At 46.6% G+C, this 23,156-nt stretch overlaps 1 protein-coding gene across 1 annotated transcript in view; it reads right to left on the minus strand.

The window, feature by feature from the left end:
- ABCC4 (ATP binding cassette subfamily C member 4) overlaps nt 1–23,156 on the minus strand; it is a 274,755-nt gene that overhangs the window by 179,250 nt on the left and 72,349 nt on the right. The window contains exons 5-8 of the mRNA XM_007526845.3: nt 7,571–7,660; nt 5,633–5,796; nt 2,565–2,690; nt 248–497 (exon numbers count right to left, since the gene is read on the minus strand). Coding sequence (XP_007526907.1) covers nt 248–497; nt 2,565–2,690; nt 5,633–5,796; nt 7,571–7,660 — 630 coding nt within the window. The remainder of the gene's footprint in view (nt 1–247; nt 498–2,564; nt 2,691–5,632; nt 5,797–7,570; nt 7,661–23,156) is intronic.

Consider the following 23,156-nt stretch of genomic DNA (forward strand, 5'->3'; position numbering starts at 1 on the left):
CTTTTGTGCCAACAGCAACACATGCAGGAGTTAGTGGGAGAAGAATCCAGGAACAGAACCCCACCTGCATGGGCTTTCAGGGGTCAAAGTTCACCCGAAGACACACGCTCCCAGAAGACACCATGGTGGTCCCCTGGAGTCCCAGGTCTTGAACCTAGGGCCTCCCATGTTATGGCCCAGCGCTTTGCTGGGTGAGCTACCTGCTGGCCCCCAGCCCACAACGTCAGAAAGCAGAGCGTCCCCAGACCTTGATTCTCCGGATGCTGACTATGGCCTCTGACACCCTTTCAATGGCAGCGGGGAAGAAGAGGGTGACGGTCAGCCGCACCGCCCCATACAGTGTCACGGCCACAAACACGCGGCTGGCCGTGATCACGTTGCCCAGGAGCACATAGGTCGTGAAGGTCACGAACACGATGATCTTGCTGGCCACAAAAAACGATGCCAAGTTCATCCCCCTCAGGTAGGAACTTCTCAGCACCTTGGAGATCTCCTTCCTAGAATAGAAAAGGCAGAGGGAGGCCTCAGGGACATTTCAGGTCCCAGTGTCTTTTGCACGGGAGCCCAACAGGCAGCCTGGAGGATGTGGATTCGTCCCTTACGTGTCAGAACATCGTGCAGCACACACCCTGCGGCCAGCTCAACCCCTTAGCTGTCGCCAGCAAAATGGAAGCTGGGTGTCACGCTGACATAAGAGAGTCAGTGAGACTACACAAGGACCCTCACTCACAGGGCCTGCAGATCACGTCCCGTGGTGAGGAAACACTACAGGGGACAGCCAGCCCTCGCAACATGCGACCAGACTCAGGCCACAGTGAGTGGCCCTCCAAGGGTTACTCAGACCGAGGCAGCAGCCCAGACCCCAGGAAAGCAGAGCAGTACTGCTGACAGAGAATGTGTGGACAGAGAAAACGAATCAGAAAGGAAAGCCGGGGGTCCGGCAGTAGCGCAGCGGGTTAAGCACACTTGGCACAAAGCACTGGGACCAGCATAAGGATCCCAGTTCAAGCCCCCGGCTCCCCACCTGCAGGGGAGTCCTTCACAGGTGGTGAAGCAGGTCTGCAGGTGTCTATCTTTCTCTCCCCGTCTCTATCTTCCTCTCCTCTCTGCATTTCTCTCTGTCCTATCCAACAACGATGATGACATCAACAACAATAATAAAACATGGACAACAAAAAGGGAAAATAAATAATTTAAAAAAAAAAAAAAGGAAAGCCAGATGAGCTCTGCAAACACGCAGCAATGCGAGACGGAACGGCCAGTCTGCACACCTGTCTGGAATAAATGATCCTGACTCTTTCTGTGCTCTGGTCCAATGTGGATACATGGAGTCTTTACACTCCCTGGGACATGTACAGAAATCACAGTGGACAGAGCAGAGGTTCAGTAAGTCAAGTGCAAGACGTGTTATGTACAGGATCCAAGGTTTTATTCCTAGCCAGAGTGGAGCTCTGCTCGCTCATAAATAAATAAATCCCCCCTCTCTCTTAAATCATAAATTACAGTTTTTTAAAGATGTATCTATTTATTTATTTATTATGAGAGAGAATGGTCCCTTGAAACCAGAGCATTGCTCAGGACTGGGTAATGATATAGCTGGTAGAAAGAAGACATTACCATGGGCAAGGTCCTGGGTTCAAGCCCCTGGTCCTCAACTGTGGGATGGCAGGGGTCGGGGGGGGGGGGTGTTCACAAGTAGTGAAGCAGTGCTGCAGGTCTACCCTCCCTTCCACCTTCATTTCTTTCTCCATATAAAAATAAATTAAAATGAAAAAGTGAAACAGATAAATGCCATGTTCTCCATGCAGACACCTTAGAATCCCTGCTTGTCTAGGGCTTCGGAGTATAAGAACTCTTTGGGTTAAGAGGCATACATTTGTATGGGGGAACCAGGCGGTGGCGCACCTGGGTAAGCACACACATTACAGGGCACAAGGAACCAGGTGCAAGCCCCTAATCCCACCTGCAGGACTCTCTCTCTCTCTCCCTCCCCCTCCCTCTCAATTTCTCTGTCTCTAGCCAATAATACATAAATAAAAATTTTAAAATAAATAATTTAAAGAGACATGTGGGGGGCTGGGTGGTGGCAAGCATGTTAAGCGCACATGACTCGAACGACCAGAACAATGATCCCGGTTCGAACCCCGGCTCCCCAGGGGGGTCACTTCACAAGCAGTGAAGCAGGTCTGCAGGTGTCTCTCTTTCTCTCCCCGTCTGTCTTCCCCTCCTCTCTCTGTCCTATCCAACAACAACGACGCCGATAAACAATACGGGCAAGAAAGGGGTGGGGGGAGATGGCCGCCAGGAGCAGTGGATTCATAGTGTAAGCACCGAGCTGCAGCGACAACCCTGGAGGCAAAAAAAAAAAAAAAAAGAGGCATGTGCGCTTTCTACTGTAGAGATGATGGATGGTAAGGGAGGTTTGAACCATAGACTCACTCCTCTGCCTGATCTGACAGCCTGGCAAAAAAGGCAAAAGGAGAGCAGTTACAAAGACAAAGAGGTAACGGGAAACTAAGCTGAAAAAGAGAGAGACTTGCGAGTCCTGTCGTGTCGGCACTCACTTTCTGTAGTTCATGATGAGATCGGCAAAGGATTTCTCCCAAGCGTACATCTTGATGATGCGAATGCCAGTGATGACCTCGTTCATGGTCCGGATCCTCACGTCCGTGAAAAACGCCGTCTTACTCCTGAGGAGACAGAGGTCAGTGGTGGGGCCGGGAAACACAGCTCCCTGCCGATGAGCAGAGGCCAGAGGATTCCCTGCAGCTCTGACAAGTCAGGAGGGAGAGGACCAGCTCAGAAGCAGCAGGGAGAAGACTTCTACTGGGATATCGAGGGGTCGTGGTCACAATTCCCCAGCCCCCTGGGGAGTCTGAACGATCTTCTGTGAGAGAGCTGAAAATGAGTCTCATATACACTGCCTGCTCTGGTAGATCACAGCTGGTGGAGGGGGACAGCAAGGCAGCAAAAACGGCAAGAATGCAGGTCATTGGGAGGCGGGGAAATAGGAAGAAAGGGTCAGGGGAACAAATAACATAACAGAAGATGGTTAATTCTACTGAGGAGAGAAAGCAACAACAACAGAGACACTGGGAGTTTTGGAAGCATTCGAGAAGGTCTTAAAAAAAAAATAAGAGGCCAAAAGGGAAAAGAGATTCCAAGTGTGGAAGGAAATTCATGTGTGTACAGAAGAAAAATACTCAACACAGGGGCCAAGTGGTAACACATTCGACTGAGCACACATATGACAGTGCACAAAGACCCAGGTTCAAGCCCCCGGCCCCCACCCGCATGGGAGAAGCTTGAAACGTGATCAAGCAGTATTGCAGGTGTCTCTCACTCTCCCTTCCCTTTCAATTTCTCTGTGTCTCTATCCAAAACACATATACAAAGTAAGTAAGTAAGTAAGTAAATTTTAAAACCGAACACACATTTTTTGGTAACCCTACCAGAGCCTCATATATACATGATTTCACTGTTCTAGAGCCACCTCGGGCAGCAGAGAGACAGAGAGAGACAGCGTGAGAGACACCACAACCTGGAAATTTCCCGGCCGCACAACAAATGCACGTGCTCTACCAGGTGAGCTATCTCTCCAGCTGCCATTTGGGAATTTTTACACGCGATGTAATTCTAAAGCTTGCGAATCACCTGCGAACGTTTTATTTTAGTTAAATTTTCTATTTTGTAACCGTGTTAGATCTATAGAATAATTCTACCTCAGTGATGAGAGTTCCCCTAAACTCCGCACATGTATTCCCTCTTAAGAGTGTCTAGGGGCCAGGTGGTGACGCACCTGGTTAAGCGTACACATTACAATGTCCAAGGACCTGGGTTCAAGTCCCTGGTCCCCACCTGTAAGGGAAAAGCTTCACAAGTGGTGAAGCAGGGCTGCAGATGTCTCTCTGTCTCTTTCCCTCTCTATTTCCTCTCCCCTCCTAGTTTCTCTCTGTATCTATGCAGTAATAAGTAAATATATCATTTTTAAAAAGTGTCTTACATTTGCTTGTGAGCCATCTTGCCTGCCATTTAAAGCAAATCAACCAGCACAAGCCCCCTTTGACATGGTGGCCTTGACAATGATCCATCCACTCCAGTGCCCCTGGGACTAGCTGTGGGTCTAATTCACCTGCTGGCATGTTTCTGTCATATAAACCTTACAGAATGAGAGGCTCTATAAAGGCCTCATCAAATATGACCTTGCTTTCGGGGAATGTCTAACTTAATAAAAGCACTGAATTAAAAAAAAACAAACAACAACAAAAATAAAAAAATTTAAAAAACCACCTTAAGAGACTGTGCTGTGGTACGTGCACCAGCTACGATGCTCATATACGCATGAGACCCCGGGCCAGAATCCCAGTAGCACCAGGAGCTCCACGGGTGGTAGAGCGGAGTTCTGGCGCCTCTCCAATAACAAGAACTGCAAACACGGGGCGGGGAGGAGTCTCGGTGACACATACATACATACATACATGCAAGAGACCTGGACTCACGTCTGAGCACTGCATAAAGGGGACAGATGAGATAGACAGTCAAACAGACAGACAGATCATTAAGAGACTGACTGATACAGGAGGCCAGGCAGCAGCACATCCAGTTGAGCACACATGCTGCCATCCTCAAGGACCCGGGTTCAAGTCCCAGTCAACACCTGCAAGGGGGGAAGCTTCATGAGTGGGAGTGGGGAAGCAGTGCTGCGGTTGTCTCTCTTCTTCTCTCTCCCCCGACCTCCCTTCCCCTCTCAATTTCCCTGTCCTATCAAATACAGTAAAGAAATGTTTAAAAACTATAGGTATATAGATGAGGCAGATGATGAAAGGATAACAGGTCCATAAATGAAGAGCAGGTGATAAAAGATCACTGATCAAGAGAAAGATAAATAAGAGGGCTGAGTGGTAGCACAGAGGGCTGAGTGGTAGCGCAGTGGTTAAGCGCCCTGCAAGGACCAGCATAAGGATCCCGGTTCGAGCCCCCAGCTCCCCACCTGCAGGGGAGTCGCTTCACAGGTAGTGAAGCAGGTCTGCAGGTGTCTATCTTTCTCTCCCTCTCTCTGTCTTCCCCTCCTCTCTCCATTTCTCTCTGTCCTATCTAACAACAACAATAACAACAACAAGGGCAATAAAACTGAAGAAAAAATGGCCTCTAGGAGCAGTGGGTTCATAGTGCAGGCACTGAGACCCACTGATAACTCTGGAGGAAAATAAGAAAGGAAGGAAGGAAGGAAGGAAGGAAGGAAGGAAGGAAGGAAGGAAGGAAGGAAGAGGGATGGAAGGAAGGGAGGAAGGAAGAAAGAAAGAGAGAAAGAGGGAGGGAGGAAATAATAACACAGCTGAAAATTGCTTTAATGCAGGTTAATGTAAATATATGCACCTGAGCTTAGCTGATATCGAAAGGGATGATCAGGCAACACCTGTTTAAATCACTTCAGACTGTGCACATTCCTTCACTCACTGAGGCTGAAATGCCCAAAAACGAGGAGCCAGGAGCGCCCCCTTCCCTGCTCCTGGATCAAACTACACTCCAGCTCCAACACGGGTCTCCACTGCCTGAGGCTCAGAGTCCGGAGCAGGGAGCCTGGAGCCTGCACAGAAGGGCCTGAGAAGATGCCTGTCCGCCCGGCTCTTACCGGAGCGATGAAAACAGCTTCCCGATGCAGCTCTGCAGGGGCAGCAGGATGAGGAGCACCGCCATGCCTGCCAGGCAGGAGATGCCTATCTCCATCCACAGCAAGGCTGTCACCGCGATGGCCTGCAGAGGCCCCGCCCACAGGAAGTGCAGGAAGATGGTCACCTGGGGAGGGAACAGCCAGGCCCCTGAGCATGGCAGGAAACCCCGCCACTGACACCCAGTGGTACAGCTCAAACCCAGCAGGCATGAAGTCCTGGGTTCGATTCCCAGGAGTATTTTTCTGGTTCACTCTTTTATGAAACAAATTCAGAATTTCTTCCTTATATTTTTTGTTCATTGGGAAGTTGATGGTTTACAGTATAGTTGTTGGCGCAGGGGTACGATTTCTCTTCTCACCAAGAAAGATGTCTACAAAACACTCTTGACTCCCAACTTAGGTCCACCATCCCGTACCAGGACCTGAAAGCCTCCCTTCTCCCCCGCCACCCCCATCTCCTTTCTGCCCTCCTTGCCCAGAGTTCTTTGCTTCGGTGCAATGCAATCACTGGTCTTTGACTCTGTCTCCTGTGCTGTATCTTATTATTTTGTGTGTACCTGTGTACTCAGGCCCTCATGCAGGTGTGAGTTTACCATTCGGTGTGACTTTTTCATTCAGACAGACAGAGATGAGCGATTCCCAAAGCACCTGAGCTCTCTCCAGTGCTGTGGCGCTTCCATGTGTTGTCACGGCAAGAATCTCAGTCTGCAGATGCAAGGCAGGCACCCTGCTCAGTTAGCTATCTCTCTGCTGGGTAGGGTGGTGGCACACATGGCTAAGTGCACACTGTACCATGTGCAAGGATTTGGGCTCCGACCTCTGCTTCCCACCTGCAGGGGGAAGCTCTACAAGCAATGAAGTAGTGCTGCGAATGTCTCTTTCTCTCCCCCTCTCTTTATCTTCCTCCCTTCTCAATTTCTCTGTTCTATCAAATAAAAATACATAAAATGTAAAGTGACCCTTCGGTGTGGTGAGTTTGACATTCAGGCACTAAGCCCTGATGATAACCTGTTAGCAATGAAAAAACAAAGCAAAATAAGCAGTGTGCGTGTGTGTGTGTGTGTGTGTGTGTTTCTCTATCTCATTAAAATAAAATAAGATGCATTTTTTTTAAAAATCAAGGCCAGGAAGTGGTTCAGTTCATGTACAAGGACTTGATTTCAAGCCCCCAGTCCCCAGATGCAGGAAGAAAGCTTCAAAAGGTGATGATGCAGCGCTGCTAATATTTTTCTTTTTCTCTGTCTCACCCATTAAGCGAAAAAAGGGGGAGGCAGGGCAGGAAGCTGATGCACCTGGTTAAGTGAAAGGACCCAGGTTCAAGCCTCTAGTCCCCACCTGCAGGGGAAGAAACTTGATGAGCAGTGACGCAAGGCTACAGGTAACTCTTTTCATCTTCCTTTTTTATTAACTTTATTTGTTTATTGGGTAGAGACAGCCAGAAGTTGAGAGGGAAGGGGGAAGGTAAAGAGGGAGAGAGACAAAGACACCTGCAGCCCTGCTTCAGCATTTGCAAAGCTTTCCCCTTGCAGGTGGGGACAATGGGGCTTGAACATGGATCCTTATGCATTGTAACATGTGCACATGTGCACTCAGCCAGGTGAGCCGCCACCACCCGGCCCCTCTCTCTTTCCATCTCTATCTCCCCCTGCCCTGTTAATTTAGCTCTGCCCTATACAATTAAATAAAAATAAATATTAAATAAAATTATAAAAAAGAAATCTTAGAAAAAAAAGACTCATAGGGAGCAGTGGAGTCATCGTGCAGGTACTTCTGCACGTACCTTTAAGGGCAAAAATGAATAAACAAACAAACACGCATAAAGGCATCCAGCCCTGTGTCACCTGACACTCCAATAAATCGAATAAGAAGGCAGACGGAAGCCGAGTCCCAGCCACTCACCTGATCAAACTTGTTCACGTCGTTAGACAGCAGGTTGACTATCTGGCCGGTGGTGGTCTTTCCCATGGCCATGTTACTCAGGCGGAGTGCCTGGAATGACAGGGACACGCAGCACATGGGTCTGAGCTCTGAGTGTCTGCACTTGGTCTTCCCAGTCTCCAGGGGGTGGTGCTGCACCACACCACCCTAGGTGGACAGCACAGGGAGGCATGGAAGGCAACAGCAGAACCTCCACTCAAATGCTCAAGGCAAGGGGACATGAAAAGTCACTAGTACAGTTAAATGGCGGTCTGCAAAAAACTTTCACCCCCAGCCGAGGTCCTCCTGCACCTTCAGGTACCAGGACCTGAACTCCCCACACACACACCACCACCACCACCACCGCCACCAACACCACCACCACCAACAACAACACCAACACCGCCGCCACCAACACCACCACCACCAACAACAACACCAACACCACCAACACCAACACCAACAACACCACCACCACTACCACCAACACCACCACCAACACCACCAACACCAACAACAACAACAACACAACCAACACCGCCAACACCACCAACACAACCACCACCACCACCACCACCAACACCAACACCAACACCACCACCACCACCACCAACACAACCAACACCACCAACACCACGTCTGCCGAATCCTTGACTTTGGTGCAATACACCAACTCCAGTCCAAGTTGTATTCTACTCTATTATCTCTCTTCTGTTCTTGTTTCTTAAGTTCTTTCTACAAGTGAGATCAGCCCATATTCATCCTTCTCTTTCCGGCTGATATCACTTCATGTGATTCTCTCAAGCCCCATCCAAGATGAGGTGAAGAAGGTGAATTCACCATTTTTAATAGCTGAGTACTATTTCGTTGTGCATGTAGCCCACGACTTGCTCAGACATTCAGCTGTGCTTGGGCACCTGGGTCGCGTCCAGGTTTTGGCTATCACAAATTGTGCTGCTATGAACATAGGTGTACACAGATCTTTTCGGATGGGTGTGTTTTTTTCCTGAAGCTACATCCCCAGGAAAGGAATTGCAGGGTCACAGGAATGGTCCATGACTAGCCTTCTGAGAGCTCTCCAATGTCTTTTTATCCATTAATCAGTTGATACTAAGAGTCAACTAATGTTAATATTGAGCCAAAACTGAAGAGAGTGGAAGGTCTCAGGGACACATTTAGGGGACTTGGGTTGGAAATCTGACATTATTCAGATGCCATGGGCCTCCTTCTGTGAATGGAAATAGCCCCTCTCCCTCTCCCTGCCTAGACCACAGGGTTCCCAGGAGAAAGAAAAAGCAAATGCTTATCTCCTGCTATAGGCAGGGTGTACTGAGGGCTGCAGAGGATGTTTTTCTGTGTCAGACACAAGCTAAGCTGTGTACAAATGCCAGAAACTCAATCACAACTCCGAGGAATGGATGCCAGACGATGATGATGATAAAGAAGACACGGGAGGGGAGGGGAGGGGAGGGGAGGGGAGGGGAGGGGAGGGGAGGGGAGGGGAGGGGAGGGGAGGAACAGTCCTGAGGATAGTTTTTCACCAAAGCAGGGGAAGGGACAGACTGAAGGCAGCAGAGTGCCTGGAAGATGGACTGTGGGCAGCTGAAGCTTTTAGCACCCTGCCCAAACAGAAGAGTGAGAACCTGGGGTTTGGAGAGTCAAGTGGAAATGGGACTGATCTGGAAATTCATAGAAGGAGGGAGGCTTGAACTCATCCTGTAGACACAGAGCCCAGCAATAACCCTGGAGCCAAAAAAAAAAAAAAAAAGGAAGGAAGGAAGGAAGGAAGGGAGGGAGGGAGGGAGGAAGGAGGGAGGGAGGGAGGGAGGGAGGGAGGGAGGGAGGGAGGCAGTATACAGGTAGAATCCAGAGGCTTAGTATGGCTTCCTGAGTATCAGTAGGAGAGAATCTAAACAACAGAAATGACCAGTTTCCTCCAGAGAAAAAGGGCCATTCAGTGCATCTGGAGAAAACCTCAGAGTTCAACACACAAAAGAGACCAAAACAGAACTACAGGGAATGTCAGGAAACTCCACAATCACGGTGGGAGCTCTCAGCAACACCTCTCAGAAACTGAAACAAGCAGGCTTGAGAAAGAAGATCAGTCAAATCCAGGAGTAGCCATCCTAGTCTAAACGGCCTTTATGAAAGGATACGCCCATCAGCGCACACCATATGCCAGGGCCATAAAAGAAATCACAATAAAATTTCTAAATATAAACCAGGAGCGGAGAATGTCCTGCCAGAAAAGCAGGCAGCCACAGCCATGGCTGGGGCTCAGCAGAGGAGCACTGGATTTGCATGAAACGAGACCATCTTACAGGATGAGGGTTCAGTGACACTAGCGGCATTTTTTTCCCGGTGTCCAGCTGCTCTGAGACAGATAGCCAAGGCCAGACTTGCAGATAATCACGTTCTCAGGGACTGAGAGATAAGTGGCCAGACAGAGATGTTAGGAAATGAAGTTGGGCATTGTACAAAGTGTGTACACACACACACACACACACACACATACACACATTTTTGTCTCTATCCAAAAATTTTTTAAAAATAATAAATTTATTGAAAGAGGCAGAGAAGGGGGAGGGACAGACACTATAGCACCGGTACACCATCCTTGGAGTTTCCCCTGGGTGCTGTGCAAGGTGTTCCCATGTGGTACCAGGAATTCAAATCAGCTACATTGGGAGAGCTGTCTCCTGGCCCCAAAATCAACAATCAAACTTTTTCCCTTTCTTCCCCACCTCCCTCTGTTCGTCCCTCCCTTCCTTCTTTCTCCCAGAAAACTGCTCAGCTCTGGCTTATGATGCCATCAGGGACTGAGCCATGGACCTCAGGCAGGATAGTATTTTGCCTAACACTAGGCTATTTCCCAAGCCCCTGGAAATTGTTGGGGTTTTTTTTAATATTTATTTTATTTACATATTTCCTTTTTGTTGTCCTTGTTTTTTTATTGTTGTAGTTATTATTGTTGTCATCATTGCTGGATAGGACAGAGAGAAATGAAGAGAGGAGGGGAAGACAGAGAGGGGGAGAGAAAGACAGACACCTGCAGACCTGCTCCACTGCCTATGAAGTGACTCCCCTGCAGGTGAGGAGCCAGGGGCTCGAACCGGGATCCTTACGCCTGTCCTTGCGCTTCGCACCACCTGCGCTTAACCCACTGTGCTACAGCCCGACTCCCGGAAATTGTTTTTAAAGGAAAGTTAAATGAGAAGTCAATACCATGTTTAAAAACACCGACTATTTAGAAATTAACAATAAAATTTTAAGTAGCCAGTAGGGTCAAGGAGAGAGGCATCACAGGAGAAATCAGAAACTGACTTTAAACAAATATTAAATAAAAATAATAGTATCATGATTTGTGAGATGAAACGTAACAGAAACTTAAAGGTCAATTTGGGCTCCCAATGTCCCACACTAAGAAGAGAGACTGAAAAACCAGTGGCCTTACAGGAAACTGGGGATGTTATGCATGTACTAACTATTGTACTTACTGTTGAATGTAAAACATTAATTCCACAATAAAAAAGAAAAAGAAAAACCAGTGGCCTAAGATTCTACTAATTCCAAAGAGTCAAAATAATAAGAGTAGTAACCCACAAAACAAAAATAAAAAACTATCCTTTGGAAGAGCCTCATGTGGGATCGGCTGCACATATCTCCTGCCAGGGGCACAGGCACAGTCTCATTTACAGTGAGGTCCCCGTGACCAGGAGAACTGGCACCATGAAGCCAGCAGATACTCCAGGGCAGACAACCCGGCAGGAAACAGCCTCATGGGTTTATTTAGAGATGCAAATATCAGCTACAGTGATTCATGGCTGACAGGGCCCAAGGCACTCCCTTTGTCCATTATCTTTAAGCAAAGTAACACTGTAACCTAATCAGTCTAGAAAGTTCACTGGCTGGTTCTGATGGAGCACATATATTCTATCTAGAAACAGTGGAAGCCCAGAGGCTAAACAGCTTTTGAATGGATGTGTTCCTCTCAGTGTATGACTGCTTAGGCTTCCTGTGTGTCCAAGCTGGTATTTCATAAAAGGACATGACCTGGAGAAATGTGAGAGCAAAATCGTTCCAAGATGAGAATAACAGGGCAAACAAAGCCAACTGCAATCAGTATTCAACACTTAAGTGTGATCTGTCAGACTCTCTAATAAATCAAGAGCAATTAAATACTGGAAAGTTACAGAATGATAGGGGATGGAGAGAGTGCACTGAGCAAGGTGTGCCTCACCCTGAGCTAGGCTCAAGTCTCAAAATCACATAGGAGCTGCCATGGCAGCAAGGAAACTGTGATATTATGGCATCTCTCTCTCTCTCTCTCTCTCTCTCTCTCTCTCTCTCTCCTCCCTCCCTCCCTCCTTCCTTTTCTCTATGTGTATAAACACATACATAAACATACAAATGAAAATAAGAAAAGGTAATCAGCAGAAGTAGGCATTTCACTGAGCAAAACACAAATGGTGAATGAAAAGCCACAAATCCTCAAATTCCTTAATTCTCAAAAGATAACTAATGTAACAAAGCAGTAGTATTGTTTCTCTGTCTGTGCGATGTATGTTGCAATGCATGAGGACCCATGTTCAAGTCCCCAGCCCCCAGTGATGATGCAGTGCTACAGGTGTGTGTGTGTCTCTCTCTATCAATCTATCTACCTACCTACCTATCTCTCCCTTGCTCTCAATTTCTGGCTGTCTCTATCCAATAAACAAAGATTTTTTTTTTTTTAAAAAAAAAAGCTTTATCTTTAAAAAAAAAATGAAAGAAATCTAGGGAAACAAAAGGGAATAAATAAATAAAATAAATATTTTTAAAAAATGAAAGAAATCTGTGCAACGGACAAAGATAATGAATCGTAACATTCTCTTCGAAGTATTTACCCACAGAACGCAAAAACTCCAGAGGAACAGAGATCGATTTACACCTATTTACACAGCAGCAACATCTGTTAAGATCCCAAACCTGAAAACCCAGGTGCCCAGCAACGGACAGGAGGGTAAGAAAGTTGTGGCAGAACTCTTTCCCGTCTTCTGCAGCTCAAAGGGAATTCTGGTCCAAACTCCCAGAGGGGGGAAATGGTAGGGGAAAAAAGACTAGAGGGCTCTGAAACCCAATTCCATCAGGACCCAAACGGAGTCGGGCACTAGCACCCCAGGTTAAACACGCAGGGCACAAAGTGCAAGGACCAGCAAAAGGATCCCGGTTCAAGCCCCCGGCTCCCCACCTGCAGGGGGGTCACTTCACAAGCAGTGAAGCAAGTCTGCAGGTGTCTATCTTTCTCTCCCCCTCTGCCTACCCTCCTCTCTCAATTTCTCTCTGTCCTATCCAACAAGAACAACGATAATAATAATGATGATGACAATAATTACAACAAAAAGGGTAAGAACAAGGACAACAAAATGGGGAAAATGGCCTCCAGAAGCAGTGGACTCGCAGTGCAGGCATTGAGCCCCAGCAATAACCCTGAAGGCAAAAAAAAAAAAAAAAAAAAGGAAAGACATTCAAACATAGTAATAGGTGTAAGCATGCCTTAAAATGGAAGAGAAGACAGACAGAGAGAGAGAGAGAGAGAGAGAGAAGTCAACCCTTATCTGTGACCTTGGGAGAATCACTGCAATTTCCAATAGAGGGAATGGGGACACAGAACTCTGGTGGTGGGAACTGTGTGGAATTGTACCTCTGTTCTTTTGCAATTTTGTAAATCAGTAAGAAAACTTTAAAGAAAGTAAGCTGTGGCACAGATACATAATGTCCTAATACTCTATTAACAATAGTGAAGTCCTCTTCTTTGCCTCATCTTGGATGGAACTTGAAGGAATCATGCTAAGTGAGACAAGCCAGGAGAAAGACAAAGACCACCTGTAGGTGGAACTTAAGCAAAGATCAAAAGGAAAAGCACAGGGTAAAGCTTGGGCTGAGTGCAGGTACTGCACCAGGAAGGACTCTGGGGAGGAGGGCTGGTGGTGTTGGAGACTGAAACACAATGGTGGTGGAGAAGGGCTTGAGCTGGTGGCTGGTTGTGCAGTACAGACTTCTATCACTGGGAGATGAGAAGTTGTAGGTATATGTCAATAATGCTCCTATAATAATGCTCGGCTGATAGCCGCGCAACGGGTTAAGCACACATGGCACAAAGTGCAATCCTGGTTCGAGCCCCCAGCTCCCCACCTGCAGGGGAGTCCTTCACAGGCGGTGAAGCAGGTCTGCATGTATGTGTCTGTCTTTCACCCTCTCTATCTTCCCCTTCTCTCTCCATTTCTCTCTGTCCTATGCAACAACAATAACAATAGCCACAATGATAAAATAACAAGAGCAACAAAAGGGGAAAAAATAGTCTCCAGGAGCAGTGGATTCGTGGTGCAGGCATCAAACCCCAGCAATAACCCAAGAGGCAGAAAAAAAATTAAAAATAAAATTAAATAATTGTCTTATAAACAATAATTTCTCCAGGGGGCTGGGCTGTGGCACACCCAGTTATGGGCACATAGCACTACCAACAAGGATACATGCAAGGACCAGGGTTCAAGCCCCAGCTCCAAACCTGTAGCGAGGATACTTCATGAGTGGTGAAGTAGGTCTGTAGGTGTCTACTTTTCTTTCCCTCTCTCTATCTCCCCCTCCTCTCTCAATTTCTCTCTGTCCTGCCAGTCCCTGTTCAAGGCACCATTATGCCAGGCTAGCTTCGCAGGCTGGAGACAGAGATGACTCATGGCTGAGTGGTACGCAGTTCAGTTTTCATTCATGTGGAACGCTGCACAATCTAAGCTATCTCTAGTCACAATCCTGTCCTTATATATCCTGAGGTGGAACTTTCAGGTCGGAAGAGAGTGAACGTAGGATGGGGGTGGGGAGAAGGAAAAAGCTCGTGAACCAATGAGGATTAAACCAATGCCCTGGAGGCAGGGCGGTGCTTAGTTAACAGTGTTATGTAAATATGTTATATGTGCTTAGTTAACAGTGTTATGTAAATATGCTATATGTGCTTAGTTAACAGTGTTATGTAAAACAGCGGTGTTAAACTGGCAACACCTGGCAGGGCGGTGCTTAGTTAAACAGGATTAGAGACAGAGGCTTTAAACTGGGGGGAGCTGGCTTACTACCCAACACTGTCCTATCAAATGAAAAGGAAAGGGGGGGAAGGCTGCTAGAAGTGGTGGATTTGTACTGTGAGCACCGAGCCCCATTAACTGGAGGAAAAAAATGAAAACAATTTTCCCCAATAAAATAATCTGGAAAATAAAATAGTAAAGAGGAGAAGCAAGTGGAGAAAGAGGAGGAGGTGGAAAAGTAATCTTATATTCAACCTTGCAAAAGTTGGGGTTATCTGATTACACAGGAGAAATTACTGATTGCTAACCACTTCTCTGGGAAGGAATCTGGCTTATCCAGTCTTGAAATGTATATACCCTGAGAAATTAAGGATGCCTCCCACATTTTAGCTTTGATCTTGTGTGCTGTACCAAGGAAAGGTACATATATACTTATTGGTTTACTAGAATCAACAGGGCCAGGGAGAACACTAAATAGTGGAGTGCAGACTCAAGTTTAGCACTGAACTCTTTACAGCTGGTTCCATCTGTGGGTGGCCATGAAACCACAGCTGAGTTAAGAGAACTTATAATCTAGAACAAACCTTTCATCTTACTCCATTTTCAAAAAGTACATCAAGTAATAGCAGACATTAGTTTGAGAAAGAAACTGTTCCCCCTTTCTCAGTTAGTTTCAAGAGTACAAAAGAGGCCCAAAGCCTAAGTATAGACACATAAAATCACCACCCAAGAACAGAAGGAAAAAAATGTCTCTTCTACAGATGGGAGAGTGTTGTCGACTGGTGAAAAGTATCAGCCTTTTAAGAATCCAGTCTTGGTTTTAAAAGAAACTCTCCCTAAACCTTTCTTTATAAAAACAGAAGATACAAACTGCAGTTCACCATCTTCATGACAGAGAATCCTCACCACCACCACTCCTCCCTGAATCCATGGCTTTGCCCTGTTCTGTGACTCTACCTATTGCCCAGGACCTTTACCTAATGTCCAAGACCCTTACCTCATGTCCAAGATCTTTATCCAGTGTCCATGACCTTTACCCAATGTCTACGACCCTTACTCAATGTCCATGACTTTTACCCAATGTCTACTAACGTTACTCAATGTCCATGCCCCTTACCCAATGTCCACTACCCTTACCCAATGTTCATGACCTTTACTCAATGTCCACTACCCTTACCCAATATCCACTACCATTAACCAATGTCCATGACCTTCATTCAATGTCCATGACCTTTACCCAATGTTCACTACCCTTAATGTCCATGGCCTTCATCCAATGTCTAGGACCTTTACACAATGCCCATGGCCTTCATCCAGTGTCCAAGATCTCAGCGTATGGGCCTTGCTTCTAGAATTCTCAGACGCTGTAATTCTGCTTTCTTCCTTGCACTCAGGTGAACCCTTCAGATTTTCCTCCAACCAGCTCACCATTACTAATTCACTTTCTACCTGAGGACACACCTTCATGACATTGTAACAAATGTCCATGTAAATAGGCAGAGTGAAGACCTAGAGGACAGAACACTGGGAAATATCTGTCTGTGTTTCCTATTTTGCACTCTGGGCTTAATTCTTGCTTCATGCCCTATCCCAGTGCTGAAGTGGTGGTAACATAATTACAGAGAACAATGAATCTATTTAGACCTCTTCAAGCAGAAAGTTGCTGTGTTTTTCCTATCTTGTTGCTCAAAGATGTTTAATGCCGCGCCATACCTACTTCCATCCCTGAAGGATCTAAAGCCATTAATCTCTGGCTTTGAGGGATGAGGCGCAGGAACCACCTAGAAACCTTCACTCCCCGGAACTATGGCCATGGATGAGCTACTCCACATAGTCAGTCAGATTTCCTCAAGACTGTACAGGGGGAAAAAAAGGCTCAGGAAACAAAGCAGACTGTATGGACTTAAAAAAAAATTTTTTTTTAATTATTTATTTTCCCTTTTGCTGCCCTTGCTGTCTTTTGTTGTTGTTGTTGTTGTTGTTGTTGTGGTTATTATTGTTGTTTTTTTGATGTCCTCATTGTTGGATAGGACAGAGAGAAATGGAGAGAGGAGGGGAAGACAGACGGGGAGAGAAAGACAGACACCTGCAGACCTGCTTCACCGCCTGTGAAGCGACTCCCCTGCAGGTGGAGAGCCGTAGGGCTCCAACCGGGATCCTTATGCCAGTCCTTGCGCTTTGCGCCACATGCACTTAACCCGCTGCTCCACCGCCCGACTCCCTGTATAGACTTTTGATTTCTTGAATCTACACTGTAAATCTAACAGCTTCCCCACCCCCCCTTTTTCTTGGAGGACAATGGAAATGATTTCCCATTGGCATGAAGACATGAAAGTTCTCTGCAAGCTCAGAAGGATTGAGCGTTTGCATCACAGAGGCCACTATTAAGTCATTCCTTTGTTTATTCTGTTTGGTTTGTTTGTTTGTTTGCTTGGTTTTGTTTTTTATAGACAGTGAGAGAGAGAGAGAGAGAGAGAGAGAGAGAACAGCAGCAAGCTTTCTTCAATGCAGTGAGAGCAGGGCTCAGGGTTTCATGCATGGCAAAGAAGCATACTCTCCACTGGTCCTCTTCATTCCTTCTTGTTTTTAATATTTATTTGAGAGAGAGAGAGAGAGAAAGAACCCAGGGTAGCACTCTGGCATATGCAATGCCAAGGACTGAACTTGGAAGCTCATTCTTGCAAGCCCAGAGCTCTGCAGCTAAGCCACACCCTTAGCTTCTCTTTTGTTGACCACCTTTGGCCACTGCCATCTTGGAATCAAGAGGTCAACAGATGAGCAGAGTGGACAGTGAGCCTCAGAGCGCAAGGGCCACACTGAGGACCTTTGAGGGGAGGTCTGACTCCTCTGACTCCTGCCCTGAGCTCAGGCAGAAGACTCTATGTCTTCAAAAAGAGCATCCCCAGACCCAGCTTCATACCTCACGGAGCTGGTATCCCTGAGACGGGACGACTGACTCCTAGTCCTTGGACCATGAAACTGCTCAAGTGAAATTCAGGTGCTCTGAAGAGAGAAGGGAAGGGGCCAGATGGTGGTGCACCTGGTTGAGCACATGTTACAATGCTCAAGGACCCAGGTTCAAACCCCCGGTCCGTACCTATGGGGGAAAGCTTCACAAGGGGTGAAGCAGTGCTGCAGGTGTCTCTCTGTCTGTCTCTATCACCCCCTTCTCTCTCAATTTCGGGCTGTATCTATCCAATAAATAATAAAGATAATTTTAAGGGGGGGGGGAATGGACAACACAGAGCACTTTAGGAAAGCTCCGTGATTTTAACTGATAAAGTCTGCTAACAGCTGCTCCAAACACAAATAAGCTCAAGGGAGGTCACAGCCTCGAAGAATGACTAAAGATGCTTCAGGTCTGGACATGGTACAACAGCTCAGCCGGGTGGGTGTCTGCCTTGCCATGCGCGTGACCCGGGTTCAAGCTTCACACACGACCTGGGGACTATTGCACATATTTTCTACCCTTTTTTAGTGTTTATTTATTGATTATTGGATAGAGACAGGGAGGAACTGAGAAGGGAAGGGAGAGACAGAGAGAAAGGCAAGGGCAGGGCAGCCCCGCTTCACCACTCGTGACGCTTTCTCCCTGTAGGTGGGGACCAGGGGCTTGAACCCAGGTCCTTGCACACTGTAATGTGTGCACCACAGCCTGGCCCCTATTCCCTCCCTTTTTTTTTTTTTCAAATCATCCGCTCCTAAAAAAAAAAAACCATGTTTGCTTCTAAAAAAAAAAAAAAAAAAAAAGTCTTTTATAAAGAAAGAAGGGCTGAGCAGTGACACACCGGTTGAGTATACTTGTTTCAATTCACAAGGGCCCGGGGTTCAAGCCTCTGGTCCCCACCTACAGGGGGAGGCTTCACATGCATTGAAGCAGTACTGAAGGTGTCTCTCTCCCTCTTGATTTCTGTCTGTATCCAATAAATAAATAAAACAGGCTTAGAGATTTCTTTTTACAAAAAAGAAAAGATGTTCCTAGTCTGACTTCTCAAAAAAGACTGATTTTTCTTTCAAGCAGAGAAGGAGGTAGAACAGTGAGTAGATGCAAGTCTCAGGGTACAAGTTCAACCTCCTGTGCTGCACATACCATGGTGATGTTCTGCTTCTCTCTCTTTCTCTCCCTCTCCTGGGTTAATAAATAAAGCTTTTTAAAAAATGTACATATGAGGCCATGTAGTGTGTAACTACACTTACAGCCTTATAAGAATGTTCCAGTTACTTGGCTTAGCAGGTGTCTTATCTGAGACCAAGAAGTTTAAGAAAGAAGCAGCAACATGCCCTGCACAACCCCTTTTACCTCACAGCCTTTCACTGAACCGTCGTCCAAATGAAAGCAGTGTCCCAGTGGCAGCATCCCTTATTCCTGACTGCTGACGCTGAGCCCGGCATTGAACTTGGCGAGGCTGTGAATGCAGTACTAGAGTAGAGGGCGATATTGCCAAACGCTAGTGATACCTGTATGTTTCGCTCACTGTCTCTGAAACACCACCTTTAAAACCCTCAGAAAGATAAAGATGCACGTAGAAGGAAAGCATACCAGCAGGAGGTGCTGTCTGACTCATGACTTAAACTACACATTTCCAGAGCCAGCCCTAGGAAGGACAGCAACTCATTCATTTCTCTCGCCAAGATAATACAGAGAAATTAAGGAGACATATGTAGAGGGACCAAACACAGCCCCTACGACCCCGTGTACCAAGCTCCAATTTTCCTCTCTTAGCCAGAACACTGCTCATCAGCTCTGAGACCTCAGAGTCTCTAGGCATAAAAGCCTTTTTCATAACCACTCTGCTACAGCCACAGACCCTCTAATTCCACTTTTCTAAAATTTCCACATTCTGCTTCTGGGAGTGGAGTTGACAGAGCAACACAGGGCTGACGGGCGTTAAGAGGCAGAGACAAGGAACAGAGAAAATGACCTGTTCATTCTGCTAATGGGTCCCAGAGGGAGCAGAGAAGGAGACAGGGAATTCAAAACAGAAGGCGAGGCTGCCTGTTCAGAACAGAAAGTCGGTGGAGGGTAGAACTGTCTTAAAAGCCCTTCCTTTCCCGCTACAGCTAACTCAAATGTCACTATCACAGTTCAGAATCTAGGTGAACACATTTTTTTTAAATGAATCTTGAAGAAGAAAATAAAATTAAAAAAAAAAAAGACCACCTACTCATAAAAAAGCAAGCTGACCTTAAGGACATTATACTAAAGAGAAGGATATACCAGTCCCTCATGGGAAAGGCTGTATATATGATTCTACTGACAAGAGGACACAGACTTTTATAGAGATCAGATACAGCACGGGCTGAGGAGGGGGCTGTAGTCTAGAGGATTCAGACTTCAGACTGGCTAGTGAAAAGTGTTCTGAGGAGCGACCCAGGAGGTGGCACAGTGGGCAGAACATCAGGCCTGTGAACAGCAGGTCCCCAGGCTGAGCGCCAGCATCACATATGCTCGAGTGATGTTCCGGCTGTCTGTCACACATATTCATTAATAAATATATATGAGGAGGGAAAAAAGCAGTTTTAAAGATGTCTGCAGCAAAACTGGCCAGAAATGCAAATATTCCAGCTTTCTAAGGAGGCAACCTAGAGATTCCTGACCTGACTCCCGAACCCTGGTTCCCTTCACACTCTGCCTCGGTACTTCCTGAACTTTGCCAAGGACATGACTCCCCAAGGGCAGACAGTGAGCATGCAGATTCCCAAACCCTCTCCTGGCAGGTTCTGAGGGAGCAGCCATGGCTGGTGACTAATCTGAGGACAAAAGTAACTCAGCACAGGCTGTGGTAACCCTTGACCTCACATGAACCCTGGCCGTAGATCTGGGTCTGCCCTCCAGCTGGCACCTCCACACCCTGTACTGTGCACAAAGCAGCCAGCTGAGAACTAACATGGTTCCCCCAAAGGCCGAGTGGCTGGCAGCAAGCAGAGGCCTAGCCCTTCTTTCTCCTTCCCTTTCTTTCTCTCTCTCTCTCTCCCCCTCCTCCCTTCCCTCTGACATAAGCTACCAAATGTCCTCAGGCATTGATAGCAGACTGATTGCTTAGAGAAGGAACACCACAGTCCCAGAGCTGGCTACCAGCCAGGAGGCCAAGAGTTCACAGCAGAAGTGAACTGAGGTCAAGCCACACAGCAGCGACACTGAGCTGCTAAGGCAGAGGTGGGCACTGAGGGCAGCAGACTGTAAAGAGGGAAGAGAATGGGGGTCTCCCAAGACTTAGGGAGAGGTTGCCACAATGTCTGGGCTCAGAGGTGGGCTGCAGAAAACCAAGGTGAGGGTCTAGGAGAGAACTCAGCATCACAGCGCAGCCCTAGAGTCCCAGGTTCAATCCCTAACACAGCCATAGGGAAAAGCAGAATATTGCTCTGTGTGTGTGTGTGTGTGTGTGTGTGTGTGTGTGTGTGTGTGTGTGTGTGTGTGTGTGTGTGTTTGTGTGTGTAAAATAAAAATCTTTTTTAAATTTTTTTATTCATTCCCATTTGTTGCCCTTGTTTTATTGTTGTAGTTATTACTGCTGTTGTTACTAATGTCATCGTTGTTGGATAGGACAGAGAGAAATGGAGAGAGGAGGGGAAGACAGAGGGGGTAGAGAAAGATAAGGCACCTGTAGACCTGCTTCACCGCCTGTGAAGCAACCCCCCTGGAGGTGGGGAGCCGGGGGCTCAAAACAGGAGAAATATCTTTAAAAAAAAGAGGGGCTGGTCAGTGGTACAGCACATCAGGAATACCAATTATCACATGCAAGAAACCAGGTTCAAGCCCCCAGTCCCCACCTGCAGCGGGGAAGCTTCATGAGCAGTGAATTAGTCTGCAGGTCTCTCCCCTCCCCCCTCAATTTCTGTCTCTATCAAATAAATGTAATTTTAGAAGTTTTTTTTTTCTTTTAAGAAAAGAAGGGGGCTGAGCAGTGGCATACCTGGTTGAACTTACTTGTTACAATGCACAAGGACCCAGGTTCAAGCCCCCAGTCCCCAGCTGCAAGGGGAAAGCTTCAAAATGGTAAAGCAGGGCTGCAGGTCTCTGTCTCACTCCCTCTCTATCTCTACATTCCTCTCAATTTCTCATTGCCTCTATCCAATAAATAAATATAATAAAAAATTTTTCTTAAAGAATAACCTAATGTTTTTTTTTAAAAAAAAAAAAAAAGCTGAGCTAAAGATTCTCAGAAGGTCTGATGCAGAGAAGAAGGATGAGGAAAGACAAATAGGGAAGGTTATAATATAATATACTATAATATACTATAATATAATATAATATTATATATATATATATATATATATATATATATATATATATATATATATATATATATCCGGCAGGGGCAGGCAGTGGTACACCCACTTGAGGACACACACTACTTACTATGAACAAGGACCTGTGTTCGAGCCGGGGGGAAATTCCATGGGTGGTGAAGCAGGTGGGCAGGTGTCTATCTTTCTCCCTCTCTATCTCCTACCCTCCCCCAAATTCTCTCTGTCCTATTCAATGAAAGGAGAGGGGGAATAAAAGGGGGGGGGGAGAATGGCCTCTGGAAGTGGTAGATTCACCATGCGGGCACTGAGCCTCAGCAATAACCCAGGTGGCAATAAATTAATTAATTAATTAATACCTGATCATATAAAACCTGGCCAGAGTGGACACAAGGAGTACCCCGAATTACAGGGTTCTAAATAAAGAACTGCCTCTCCTAAATGATTAAAAACATACCTTCGGTAAATAAAACTATTTCTCCGTATGAGATACTGATCTACAAACATTTCCTCCTGCCCCGCCCCGAGATGGACTGCATAAATATCATTAGCAGGTTCTCATCTCATCTATAAAGGCTCTGCAAACAGGAATCTCCCTGGAGGAAAGACAGGGCTTGGATTCTATGAGCCTTTGGCAATGTTTCCACCAACTGGCCAGCAGACATACAGTCAGTGCTTCTGTTGAAAGGCACCGGAGATATTCTCCACTATTCCTTTTCAGCACTGACTCACCACCGGAACAAAAAGCTCACTGGACACACGTATTTCTTTGTGCTTAGGAACAGCTAGGCAGCCCTTACCACTCCCTGGAGAGTGTCTGAAAAAGCAAAACAGCCAACAGGAAGCACAAGGAAGAAAGCACAAGGTGCTAAGGAGAAGGACACTTGTCTTCACGAAGAAGTGCAACAGTTCAGCTTCATTCTGTTCCACGCTGGCGAGGCAGAACTGGTCCTGAGACTCAACACTGAAGGCAACTAACTGCAAGTTCACAAATAGGAGCATGAAGCGTTGGTTTTGAGATTACTAAACATGATCACAAGAACTCCGATCCACAAACACAGACTCAGCAGTACAGAGAGTCTTGCAAGGCAGGTCTACAGCAAGAGACAAGGAATGTTTGCACTGGTTAGAAAAAACATACGCACCCCTGTCTGTGTTCACAGTTGCACTATTCACAGCAGACAAGGAGGGGAAGCAATTAAACGTCCACCAACAGATGACCAGATCGAGAAGTAATAGAGCACACTCAATGCAATACCGCTCTG

The sequence above is a fragment of the Erinaceus europaeus genome, chromosome 5, assembly GCF_950295315.1.
Source record: "Erinaceus europaeus chromosome 5, mEriEur2.1, whole genome shotgun sequence".
Classification (NCBI taxonomy): Eukaryota; Metazoa; Chordata; class Mammalia; order Eulipotyphla; family Erinaceidae; genus Erinaceus; species Erinaceus europaeus.